The sequence below is a fragment of the Lytechinus variegatus genome, chromosome 4 (assembly GCF_018143015.1).
Source record: "Lytechinus variegatus isolate NC3 chromosome 4, Lvar_3.0, whole genome shotgun sequence".
NCBI lineage: Eukaryota > Metazoa > Echinodermata > Echinoidea > Temnopleuroida > Toxopneustidae > Lytechinus > Lytechinus variegatus.
Genome location: NC_054743.1, coordinates 59,387,930 through 59,402,217, shown reverse-complemented (window position 1 = coordinate 59,402,217; position 14,288 = coordinate 59,387,930). Strand labels below are relative to the sequence as shown.

Sequence of the window (14,288 nt, the reverse complement as noted above, 5' to 3'; positions counted from 1 at the left end):
ACATTTATTAGTTGAGATGCAACAACGATGATCACTACTGCGTCATCTTGACAGCAGCCATAACTTTCTCTATGCAAGTAGTCACGTGTAATAACAAAGTATAGTCTACGCTTGCAGACCTTTATCAGTTATCACCACACCTCCCTTTCTTTAAAGAGGTTTATATACACATATATAATACTTCTTAAACTACAGAGTGACAGGGTGGACTACCTGTACACTTACAACAGTACTAGGGGATTATTCTGCCCCTTAAAGCTGGAGTACTGTCGCTGTCAAATATTTTAACATGCAACATTACAGTTCATATATATTTCATTTTTTGCTGTTTGTATGATGCGACAATTCGTTGAACCGGTAGAGACATCTGTTGAGTTGAGTTTTGTGATAGCGATAAATTCAATCCCGTATTGCTGATTAACTATAACATGCAAATTTATATCATGCACATGCAATCATGCAGTTATCATGGGGTTGTATTAGAGTTCAAACCATTTACAGTTTCAAAGTTATTTTTGAACTCATGTGGCTATTTACAAAACGAAACGCGAAAGTTTTTGTGTTTAGTTCGCTTTCCTCTATTTACAAGTTTAAACGATCTGGCGGTTTAACGACTCGTCCGCTTCTGGTTGTTCGGGATGGTGACGAAGATGCGCGAACATCAGATGCTGGTTCCGCTTCTGCGCTGTCATCTAGCTCGAAGTCATCCTGTGTTGGTAATGGAATAGACTTGGCTTGGTGTCTGGGATCTGGCCTGAGGTGACGTCTGTTTCTGCGACGTATCTCGCCTGCAGCTGTTTCAATTTGGTATGATCTGTAATGATTATTGACAGACTTTATGATACCATGTTGTGACCAGGTATTAGTTTTCATGTCTTGGAGTATCACATGATCTCCAGGTTTTAGCTTTGGCAAGTCTTGAGCATGTTTATCGAATCGCTCTTTTTGTTTCACCTTCTGCTCATCCTTTCTTCCCCTCACAGATTTAGTATCAATCTGTTGGTTATTGAGCAAAGTGTCAAGCATGGGAAGGTTTGACCTAATCTGACGATTGTACAGAAGTTCTGCTGGAGATTTTCCGCATGCTATTGGTGAACTTCGATAGACTTGTAAAGCTCTGTGGATATCTTGTCCACTGTGTTGTGACTTCAGTATGAGATTTTTGACAATCTTCACAGCATTTTCTGCGAGGCCATTTGATTGTGGATAATGTGGACTCGATGTGGTATGGTGAAAATCCCATTCTTTTGCAAAGCTTTTGAATTCTTGGCTTGCAAATTGAGGACCATTATCCGACATCAGTTCACATGGTGTACCATGACGAGCAAATATTGCTTTCATGTGATTAATCACGGCCTTGCTTGTAGTTGAAGTCAAAGTACATACTTCAATGAATTGTGAGTAGTAGTCGACGACGACCATATATTCTCTTTTGTTCAAAGTGAATAGATCTACTGCAATTTTTTCCCAAGGACGATTAGGCACTGCATGAGGATTTAGGCTTTCAGCCTGTTGTTTTGGTTTGTACATTAGGCATGAAGTACAATTTTGGACCATTTCAGTGATGTCTGCATTGATTCTTGGCCAATATATTACTTCCCTAGCACGTTTCTTACATTTCTCAATGCCTAAGTGACCTTCGTGTACTTGGTTTAGTATGTACCGTCTCATGGAAGTTGGAATTACTATTTTAGAACCTTTGAATATGATTCCATCTGCTTCAGAGAGTTCACTTCGAATGTTCCAGTACTGTTTTATTCTAGCTGGACATTGTTGCTTACTTTCTGGCCAACCATTTCTGATGGTGGCTAGCAACTCTTGAAGCTCTACATCTTTTTTTGTCTCTTCAACAATTTCTTGTCTTTTGTTTGATGTTACTGGCATTGCTTGTACTATCATATCTACATAGACTCTGATATCTTCTTCAGTTTCAACATTCAATTCTGCTTTTGGATCTACTGCTCTTGACAGTGTATCAGCAGTGAACATGTACTTTCCAGGTGTATATGACACTTTGAGATCATATCTCTGTACTCTGATTAGTAATCTTTGAATGCGTAAAGGACAATCTGCCAATGACTTAACAAACAATGGGATAAGTGGCTTGTGATCTGTTTCAACTTCTATCTTTTGACCATAGATATATTGATGAAATTTTTCACATCCGTAAGTGATAGCTAAGAGTTCTTTTTCTATCTGAGCGTAACGTGTTTCTGCATCAGTCATAGCTCTTGATGCGTAAGCTATTGGATGCCAATTTTGTTCATGTTGCTGTAGGAGAACTGCTCCTAGTCCATTTTTTGAAGCATCAGCTGATATCTTTGTGGGTTTTGTGGAGTCATAGAAATGAAGCACTGGTTGACTCATTAGAGCTTCTTTCAACTCGCACCATGCTTTATCTTGTTCATTTTCCCACATCCACTCTACTTTCTTGTCAAGCAAAATACGTAGAGGTGCTGACCTTGTTGATAGGTTTGGAATGAATTTTGCTTGGTAGTTTATCATCCCCAAGAACCTTTGTATGTCCTGTTTACAGGTTGGTCTTGCCATGTTTCTGATGGCAGCCACCTTTTTAGGATCTGGTCTGACTCCATCTTGGCTGATCAAGTCACCAATGAAAGTCATCTGGTTCACATTGAACTCACACTTGTCTCGATTGAGTTTCAGGTTTGATTTTTGTGCGATGTCTAGAACTTTTCTCAGACGATCGTCATGCTCTTCTTGAGTGCTTCCCCATACCACTATGTCATCCATCATGGTATTGACACCAGGTATATCTACGAACAAGTTATGTATTATCTTGTGAAATACTTCAGGAGCACTGCAGATACCAAAAGGTAGTCTCAAGAATCTATATCTTCCATACGGAGTGATAAATGTACAAAGCTTGGAACTATCTTCATCTAGTTGGATTTGCCAAAAACCACTTGATGCATCTAATTTACTGAAATACTTGGCTCCAGCAAACTGAGAGGTTATTTCAGCTCTAGAAGGCAATTTATAGTGTTCTCGTTTGATTGCTCGATTAAGATCACGTGGATCTAGACAGACTCTGAGTTGACCATTCTTTTTCTTGACTACAACAAGAGAAGACACCCAATCTGTCGGTTCATCAACCTGTTTGATTACATTCATGTTTTCCATCTTATCTAGTTCCTCTTTTAGTTTCTTTTGAAGTGGAAATGGAACTTTGCGACATGCATGTTGAACTGGTTGTGCATTGTCTTTCAATGTAATGTGATGTTTGCCTGGAAGACATCCTAATCCTACAAATACATTGTCATAATCTTGCACTACAGTTTTGCCTGTTTTTATCTCTGTTTGTTTATCAACATGATAGACGCGTTTTACTAGATACAACTCTTCACTCGTTCTGAGACCTAGCAATGGTTGACGATTTCCAGGAATGATGAAACATTGAACACTGTGTTTAACTCCTTTGTACTCCATTTGGACATAACAACGACCTTTTACTGGAATGTTAGTCTCATAGTAACCTGTTAACTTCACTTTGGCTTTTTGTAGTTTTGGTTTCGGTTTCAATTTGTGATAGATTGTTTCAGGGAGAGTGTTAGCTTGAGCTCCAGTATCTATCTTGAACTCAACTGGCTCATTATTGACTCTCAAATTGACTTTCCACTCTTCCTTTGATTCATGTTCCTGTGAATCAACTGAACAAATCATGAAACCATCTGAATCTACCTTTAAGTGTTGCAATTCATTGACTTTTGCTACTGAGGTACGACAACACTTAGCAAAATGATTTTGCTTACCGCACTTTTTACATGTTTTACCTTGTGCAGGACATTTTTCTTTGGTATGTCTATTACCACATCTTGTACATGTTTTATTGTTAGTACGATCTTGAGGTTTTGTTTGTCTTGTTTGGTTTGACTTTTTACCAGAAGATTTCTTATTCTTGCTGAGAGAATCAACCGGAATTGAGGCATTTTTCCCGGTGGAACTCAACGCTTGGGCCTGCGTTCGAGTTTGTTCAGCCACCCGACAAACTTGCAACGTTTTATCCAATGTGAGATCATCTAGCCTCAACAAATGCTCTCTTAGACCATCATCTAAGATACCACAGATAATTCTGTCCCGTATAAGACTCTCTTTCAACGAAGAAAACTCACACGACTGTGCACGACTTCGCAATTCAGTTGCATACTGATCAACACTCTCATGCTCTAATTGTGATCTTGTGAAAAATCTATGTCTCTCATACGTTAGATTACGTTTTGGCATGCAATATTCCTCAAATTTGTCCAACACTTTCTCAAGCTTCATGCTCTCATCCTCGGCAAATACAAACGTATTATACAATTCCAATGCAGCATCACCAATTACGTGTAGAAGCATTGATGTTTGTGACTTGTCATCTTTTTCTGACATTCCTGAGGCAACATTGTATAGAGTGAATTTTTGTTTGAATCTTTTCCAATTCTCGGAAATATTTCCCTTTAAGTCAAGTGGAGGAGGTTGACTTAGATTTGTCATTTTGTCTGTTGTTGTCTTTGTTTCTGTGTATCGTTAATGTTAGTAACTTTGTCTTACTTTTTTAGTTTAGTAACTTTAACATACCAATATCACTTGTGCATATACTCATGAACAGTATAATAATTAGCAAGTATTTGTATCTTTTCAACAATTATGTTTGCTCAATTATTACTACTCTCACTGAGATAGAATGTTCATGTCCCATAAACGTCACGCTAACTGTCCGTCATACTGTAATTTGGCCAGGCACATTCATGCACTCCAAATCCATACAACGACATAGCCAACTTCTATGGACATAACATCACACATACAGCAATGGTCATTCACTGATACACATGAATACAATAAGCTCTTTGTCTTTCACCATCTCTCTCCTCACGGGGGTTAGGGAGAAAATGGAATGAACTGGCCTGATTTCAATGATTCCTCCATCTCAAAGCTCGGTGGGTTACTCAGCATAATAATGCAGGATCTGATGGAAAAACTTCTGACACCATGGTTGGAACTTAGGTTATATAAATCAAAAGTCCAGTAGGCAGTTCTTTAAACGTATATACAACAGACATTTATTAGTTGAGATGCAACAACGATGATCACTACTGCGTCATCTTGACAGCAGCCATAACTTTCTCTATGCAAGTAGTCACGTGTAATAACAAAGTATAGTCTACGCTTGCAGACCTTTATCAGTTATCACCACACAGTGGTGATACAAACATGGTGTAAAAATTAATGCTGATGACTTGCTTTGCATTGTAGCGAACATTGAATGAACTATGTATTCTTGACGAAGCTGACCTTTAATCTTCGGTTACTATGTCTAGGCTTGTACAATTGTATATTCTGGAGAAAAAATACCAACATTTTAGCGAAAAGTAGGTCGCTGGTTCGATCCTTGGCTGAATGGGGGGGGGGGGGCGTATCATGAAAGGGCTTGTCGGACATTTTGGTCCGTAGTAACCATACCATCACCGATACCATAGTAACAGTCCAATTTCCAAGGAAAGTTACCAGATCTTGTCAGATTAAAGTTGAAGAAACGGTCCCCGAGTAAAAAGAATATACCAGTTCGTAGTTACTTCATGGACAATTTTGGGCGACCTTCCATTTCTTTCATTGTGATTGGCAGATTTCATAGCAAGATATTACCTAAGCATGCCTTACTTGGCAGGATTAAGAACTTGAATAGACATTTTTATATCATGTACATAGCATGTTGTACAATGTACTTGGCAAACTAAAATACCAGTCGGTCGTGGACGCATTGGCTGTTTGGATGTAAATGAAAAGTACAATTCAAAAAGAATATATGAATAATCAAGACATCAAAGTTGGTGCTTATCTCATTAAATTTCAAACCATCATGTCACTCTAGTACCAATGACCTTCTTCTGATCATGCGCAGAATCTTCTGATCACGCGCAGAGTGGAACTACGAACAGCTAGGCTTGATCTCTTTACATTAAATCCAGTAATCTGTTCAAGTCTGGGGAGAGTTTAATGAAAAGTGTTGTAGGTGATTTTCTTTGATCCCAGCCAATCTGACGCAAGGACGCTTATAACGTTGATCAATGAAAATCACTCGCCATTTATTTCATGAAATGCCCCCCCCCCCGTTGATGTATGAGCCCGGGGGGGCCACTTAGATTGACCAGTGGATACCATGCGCGACCAAACAAACACGTTACACGTCTTTTTCATGATAGGGCACGTTACTTACGTCACGTGATAAGGGTGTAAAAAACACTAAAATAATGAAAAAAGGGTATCTATTTCGCTAGGAAAATTACGTGGTTAGGGTCGAATTTGCGGGGATGATAAAACAAAATTAAAATATTTTATAAAGGATGTCCTTTTTACCCCAACACTACGTGTTTAGAGTCCGATTTGCGCGAGGTGTAGAAGGTGGGGTCGTACTAAACCAAATAAGGTAAAGCCGACGACCGAAGGACCCGTAACATTAAAACATTCCCGTACTTGTTTAGGGGTTCATTTCAGGGAATATTGCCAAGAGTATCGTTTTAATTCCAATACTTGTTAAGGGTAGGGTTTCACACAGTGGCGTAGACAGGTCCTTAGACCTGGGGGGATGATCCCTAGCTGGGTCATACTATATATATATATATATATATATATATATATATATATATATGTATGTATATATATATATATATATAAAGTATATATATATATTATATATATTTATATATACATATATATATATATATATATAATTAATTTATAAATTTAAAGAATGAAGGAGATAACGTACTCGATAAAAACAAAATATCATGGGCCAAAGCAGACGAGTTAAAGATAACAAAATAACACGATCTGCCTCATGGATTATCTCGTGTGTCTTTTAATCACTTTGCTTTCAGCAATAAACAGGGCATCCAGTAATAAACAAACTTCCTTGCACATTTTTCATGGCAGTAATCTTTTGTTTGATTAATGACAATGAGTAAAGATGATCATAAGAGAAATGTCATTTGTCGGATGTCTAGTTATCATCTTGGTCATGACAGTCCTGCTAAACATGATCTAGAATAACTAGTATTCCTTATTTTACTAGTATAGTAGTATACTCTTTTAAAAGTAGCGATATTGTTAATGATCAAACGAATGAATCAACAACTAAAGGAATAAACAAATAAACAGCCAAATAACTAAAAAAAATATCAGTTACAATTATAGTAATAGGGGTAAAATAAAAAAAAGCTCAACATTATATTTCTTATCCACGTGCAGATATGCGGACACTAAAATGATAAGCACACTCTGTTTAAAATTACCATGATTACAAAGGCTTGATTGAATTAAGTATGGAAATGAAATAAACCTCACCGGGTTGTCGGAAGTAAACTGTATAGATAGTAACTTGTTATAATTTCGATTCATTTCTTATTATGTACCTTGTTATGATGATTATGATAAAAACATAGGTAAGGAAATACATAATTATTATAAGGAAATGTACTTGGTGAAACTCTGAATAACGATCCTTAAATGTATATGACGACGCAAGACAGTTGTTATTACTTAAAACTTGCAAGTTGTAAATGCATATAAGATGATTGACTCTGAATAAAAGTCCAATTTTGATCATGTTTGTCATTGCTGTACGTTATGATTATTACTGCTATTATTATTGATTGATTTTAACTAGCATTCATTGCTTTATTACTGTATAGTTTTGCTTCTTCCCCCACAGAAACCTGGGGGGGATGATTGTACACACCATCCCCCCACCTAAAATTCTGGGGGGATGCATCCCCCCCATCCCCCCGCTATCTACGCCCCTGCTTTCACACGCCAATATTTGTTAAGGGGTGCATTTTTAGAATATAGAAATTACGTGTTTAGGGTGCTTTTCGAGACCCCATGGTCGCGCATGGTATCCACTCGTGAATGGAAGTGCCCCCCCCCCCGGGTGTATGAGGAGATTTGTCTGTGAATGAAACAGAAGAGGGTGGGAGAGAAAGAGAATAATAATCCTGTCGAAGTGGAAAATATAGCAGACATCTATGAGTCACAGTGTATAGGAGACATCAACATTGACACAGAAAATATTTTTATGAGAATGAATTCATAAGATCAGAGACGAGGAAGAAGAGAGAGAAACAGAGAGATGGGACAGGGAGAGAGGAGGAGAGGGTGAATTGTTAGCAATACATTGGGCAGGAAATTGGTACTGATGGGGGGAGTGGAAATAGGGGACTGAGAGAAGGGGTTACAGTAAACAGAGACAGAGAGAGGGGGGAAGAATAAGAGAGAGAGAAAAGGCGTTTCCAGGGGAGGGGGACGAATACATGGAACAATGGGGATGGAGTACATCGAATGATGAGGGGGGTGAGATAGTCGAGACAGGGGGGGGGGGCGTGTAGGAAACGGAAAGTGTTTCAGACGATCAGTATATCTAACTTACCCGTCGCTCAGGGAGATATCAACATTGACATTCAAAATATTGCCTCAATCTACAGACGACCGTGTTGGGCCAACCAAAGTCTCTAATTTCACTACAACATTTCCGACTTCGTTTATCGTGAAAATGACCCTTTCCAACTTCTCCCTTATGCTGACAGCTAGAGGTTTCCTTTAAAAGGCAAATGCCGTTCCACCCGTCTTTTCCCCCAATTTCACTTGACCTTCATCGTAATTCTATATTCTGAATATTCCTTAATTCATCAGCGATAATGCAGTTCTTTACTCGCAAACACAATAAATTGGAAATTAGAATTAATATTGTTTAAGTTTTTTACAGGGTGTCCAATTGACTTCAATGTCATATTTTAACAAAACCTTATAAAAAGAGTACAACAGGGAATGTGTGAGTCGAGCAGGAAAACACTGATCTTATCAATCGATTTTGAGTGTTATCAACTTATATCATTATTTTCTTATTTTATCTACAAGTCCAATATAGTTCAGTGTCATGCAAATTCCAAACCTTGATAGATTTATAAAATAATTCATCCAGCCTTGGAAAACACCTCGTAAGCAAAATATGGTTTTGAATGAAGGTCATCTTTTCAAGTTTATATCAAATAGGGTTCTATTCTGCAGTAAAAGGGCAGGGGCTCAGAAGTTCTGGGCGTTACAGCGCCATCTCTCGACAACTTTTTGACATCCCTCAAAAAGGATTCTTCTTTTTCTTGATGACTTTTTTTCTTTCAGGATGTTTCTTCAAGGATAATTTCAATTAGAAAAGGAAAGGGGTTTTTTCACGATTTCGCTCGGGGAATCCTCTCCATTTGACTCTGCATCATAGGACGAGGGGGGATTTAAAACGGGGCAACAGGGGTGCATTTGTCATAATGTTGTTAGGCTTTAGAGGGGGTAATCAAGGGAGGCAGCTTGATCCGCTTCGGGGAGCAGAGGGATGGCAGAAGCGGAAAAACAACCCCCATCTCCAAATAGAGAGAGAGAGTCATCTTTGTTCATTGAATATTTGTACGTTGATTTACGCTACTATACACTTGCGAAGGGAATGCAAATCACTTCGCGCAACTTCTAGCTGATCCGCATAAAAAAAATTCAGATAGACGTATTCATTCTCATTTATGGGTGATTGTTTGTTTTTTTCGTTTTATATTTGAATAACCTTAAAATGTACTTCATGAATCTATAATTTACTTTTGTCAAAAAAAAACTTTGCAGTAGAGATCTTTCTGTGTTCTTTGCTTCAAAATATTATTAAGTTAGGTATATATATATATACTGTATATACCCCTTCCATTATTAGCACTTCATTGTTGAGTTGATCGTAAAATCTTGTGTAACTTTACAGAAGGCACTATGACCCCCCCCCCCGCCATCATCTCTCATTGCTTTATCGCTGATAATGAATTGGCAAAATTAATGACATGTTTTAACAATCAATATAGTCCTTGCCTAAAGAAATGTCTACAAAACAGATATACACCCCTGGATATTGTGCATTGGTTGTTTAGATAGATTTTTCACCTGTTCATAACCTTAATGCATCACTGACAAGACGTTTCCGATCCTAATATCGCGAGGAACTCTTCAAAGATTAACCATGTTAACCTCATCTTATTCCAGCATTATCATTCGTTGACCTTCGTGTGAGAAATGAATTTCCCCCATTTTAATTACTTTAATCCCTGGTGGGGAGTTTTACGCGAAAATGTGGAAATTTCTTTTCAAAATCGAGGAGAGAAGGGGGAGGGCTAAAGTTAAAACTAGGGCGGACCGCCTCGAAAACCCGCTCTTTAATATTTTGTAGGAGCCTATATGCGATCGTAAGTGCTATCTGCGACACAATTCCCATTTTACGAGTGATTTTTAGAATGCTTGATTCCCACACGGTATATGCTATAACGGTATATGCGTATGATAACGTTCGTGGAGAAACTTTTATTTCATTTTTTCTCATCAGCAGTACAGATTCAGTGATGCAAACATGGATTCTATATCTCTCTTATATTTACTACGTTTAACAGAGAACTGTAAACTAGTATACGAAAAGTATTCAAACCGTTACTGCAAATTTTCCTCATTATTTCGTACTATCTGGAGCAGTTTTTGCATGCATCCCAGATTGCAGTTTTCATTCTGAACTATATATGTTCACGCGTCTGTAGCATAAATTTCAACAAGGAGAAAAAGATGACCTAACATCTCGAATGATCATCACAGACATATCTTATTTAGATTTATTAAGTAAATAAATTGGGTCACGGCTGGAGGAATCGTTTTAAATTCCATGTCGTTTTGCTCCCCCCTCCCTCTCTGTCTCTCTTTCTCTGCGCCATATTTGATACCCAAGGCGTCATGAGGGGGTCAAGTTCTTAATCAGAGGAAGTCCGATATTGGTCCTGTAATTTTGTTGACACCTCTTCGTACTGCGCCACTCAACTTGACATTTCAAAAACATGTACGACAGTGTCGTTTTTTTTCCACTCCGTCATTATCTGTCTGCTCTTCCTTTTTCTGTTTATGAGTCATAAATGTACAATTGAACATTTCATTGTTTGTGCTTATTAATGTTGAAGTGGCATAATAGCATCATGTAAAAACAAGACTGTTTCAAAAAGTATCCAAAGTTATTGAATAAAAGGAATCCAAAGATCGGACAGGTATGGTTTGTGATTTTATTACAAGTCATCCAAAATCAGACGAACAACAGATGAACAGTTTCTAAGTGATGAGCGACTTTCAAGGGAAGGTCCAGGCTGAAGATGTTTATATTTCAACAGATAAAGTAAGATTCACTAAGCAAAATGATGAAAATTTGATCGAAATCGGATAACAAATAACGAATTTATTGAATTTCAAAGATTTGCATTATTCCAGTGAAACAGATATATAGGCATGTCTTTATGAATATTCATTAGGTTGGTTGATGGTGTCATATCCCCACTTGTTCTTTTGTTTTTAATTATATAAAATTAGGCTTATTCTATTTTTTTCCACCCAGAACTAAAACAATTGGATTGGCAATTGATTAAGTACATTAGTTATTTATTGCCGCAACTTATTTCATCATAATGGTGACACACCATTTGCATATGAAAATGAAACATTTATGATTTCTTGTAATAACATAAGAAAAAGGAAAGCGGGGATTTGACATAGTCAGCCAACCTGATGAAGATTCATGTGATGAGCATATAACTGTTTTCACACAATATTGATAATATTGTGTGAATATACACACAATGTAGCACCTTGAGTAATGATCAATTAAGTGCGCATTAGAAATACTTATTATTATTATAAAATTTCAAATTCATTAACTTTGTTATCCGATTTTGATGAAATTTTTAGCATTTTCTTCTGTGAATTTTACTCTATATATTTAGATATAAATATTTTCAGCCCGGACCATTCCTTTAAAGACCGGGGAACCTTTCTTGTTGTAAATAGTATACACCAAAATATTAATTGGCGATAGTGTAGCGCGTACACAGCAAAAACTGTGGTGTACATAGAGGACCACACCGGTTATTTTACACCGGTGTTAAATTGATTGTGTTAGTTTTACACCTATAGGTGTTATTTTAACACATTTGGTTGATACATTTACTCTCTTTGGTGTTATGTACAATCTCCAGGGTGTTATTTTAACACCTCAGGGTGTGGTCCTCTATTAACACCAATTGGTGTCAGTTTTAACACCACAGGTTTTACAGTGTAGGAAGGTGGTTCACCAGTCGTTCTTAAAGTCGCGCTCAACTTCGAACAGCTTTGTGAAACCGCCCCCTGGTTTGATTTGACACTAATGAATAAAATGGATGCATATGACAGCATTTCCCTTTGGGGGAAACCTTTTATAAAAACCAATAAAAGATCGTTCCGTTTGATTCCATCGGGTCATTATGGAGTTTGTTTTTTTTTGGGGGGGGGGGTACCGCTACACAGAACACATTTAAGAACATAGAAAATGTATTGCCAAATGCGCTTAATGACAAAGCACAACCAAAAGGTCTTTGTCGAACATTGGTAATCAAAGCTGTTTCGCTCTAGACTCTGGACAAACGAAATGTTTGCAATTTTTTTGTCAGCTCCGATACTTTGAAACTGCATTCGTGTTCATCAATTTTCGACAAAGACCTCCCAGCTGTTCATTGTCATTTGACGGACATTTTCAATACATTTACTGTGTTCTTAAATCTGTCGCCGTTGTAGTTGTGAAGACTCGATTGGTCGACCTTTATAGGAGAGATGGCCAAAGACTGATTTTTCTGTCCATCAGCATGTTCATTGATTTCACCGAACGAGAATAGGGATACATAACTTTTTTTACGAAAAGACCGAAAAGATTTGGACTCATTTCATAACTGCCCATCTACTACTACTACTACTACTACTACTACTACTACTACTACTACTACTACTACTACTACTACTACTACTACTACTACTACTGCTACTACTACTACTACTACTATTACTACTACTACTACTACTACTACTACTACTACTACTATACTACTACTACTACTACTACCTCTACTACCACTACTACCACCACTACCACCAATACCACCACAACTACCACCACTACTACTACTACTACTACTACTACTACTACTACTACTACTACTACTGCTACTACTACTATTTCTACTACTACTATACTACTACTACTACTACTACAACTACTACTACTGACTACTACTACCACTACTTCTATACTACTACTGCTACTACTACTACTACTACTGCTACTACTACTACTATTATTACTACTACTAATACTACTACTGTTGCTGCTAATATAATATTTTCAATTTCTAAGCTGTTTTTAAGAAGGGGTTCACTTAAAAAAAAATATATAATATTATCAAGTAAAAAAAATATCGAAACTCTCTCACCCTCTTGTATTGAGTGGGTCACAGTACCCCCCCCCCCTCCCACCCATTACACCGTAACAACCCTTGTGTTAAGTGTTAAAAATGTTTTTAACCGCTAGTCCCGCGTTTACCGGTACGCCATTGTACAAAAGAAAGTAACATGGTAAAAAAATTCTTGCAAGGGATACTTCAACATACAAAAACATGTAACATCAAGATTTGAACATGTTGAATGAAGGAAATAAGCGAAATACAATGACTCGATTTTTTTTTATTAAAAAAGGGGGTCATGACCAAATTAGTATGGATGACCTGTCTCTAATTCCTCTTCCTTCCGAATTTATATTAAAATTCCAGATTTAAGAGCATGATTCTTTAATGATAAATGGACACTTAATTCAACCCCAAATCCCGTTCTAGTTTCAGCTCTCTCCAAAATCAGTCCCAATTATCAAACCTTGAACTCGTACAGAATATTAAGGAAAAGCGACGTTGAAATCATCCCCGTCTATTTAGCATTCATCAGCATCACCCCAGATAGGAAGGTGATAATTGATTCGATTTCCCCAGTCTTGAAAGTTGACAATAAACTTCAACTAATTTCGATATCAAGACTTAAAGGATTCAGCAACCCACATGTAAATCAAAATGAAAATCACATTTGCAAAGTATATTTTTAATAACTTTATATATCTACATGTATTCTATTCCTTGAAAAATATTCCCCTTTTAAAATCACATCAAAACGTTTTCCGCGATGCCAAAGAGCCGGCTTGAAGAAACATTCAATTTATATGGTACTTGTCATCAATTACGACTTCCACGGATTCCTTGAATATGATTGGATGTTAAGAATTGTCATCGCGGTAATTACTGTTGATGATGTAAGCATTAATGGCATTAATGGAAAGTTTCAGGCAACCCAAATACGACCGAACTTCATTTTAGAATTCGGCAACAGAAAAA

At 37.3% G+C, this 14,288-nt stretch overlaps 1 protein-coding gene across 1 annotated transcript; it reads right to left on the bottom strand.

Annotated features, from left to right (window-relative positions):
• Positions 1-582: 582 nt before the first annotated feature.
• Positions 583-5,201, bottom strand: LOC121413118 (uncharacterized protein K02A2.6-like). Its single transcript, XM_041605881.1, has one exon. It carries the CDS (start codon positions 4,495-4,497, stop codon positions 583-585), a length of 3,915 nt encoding a protein of 1,304 aa, XP_041461815.1. The 5' UTR covers positions 4,498-5,201.
• Between the last annotated feature and the right edge of the window lie 9,087 nt (positions 5,202-14,288).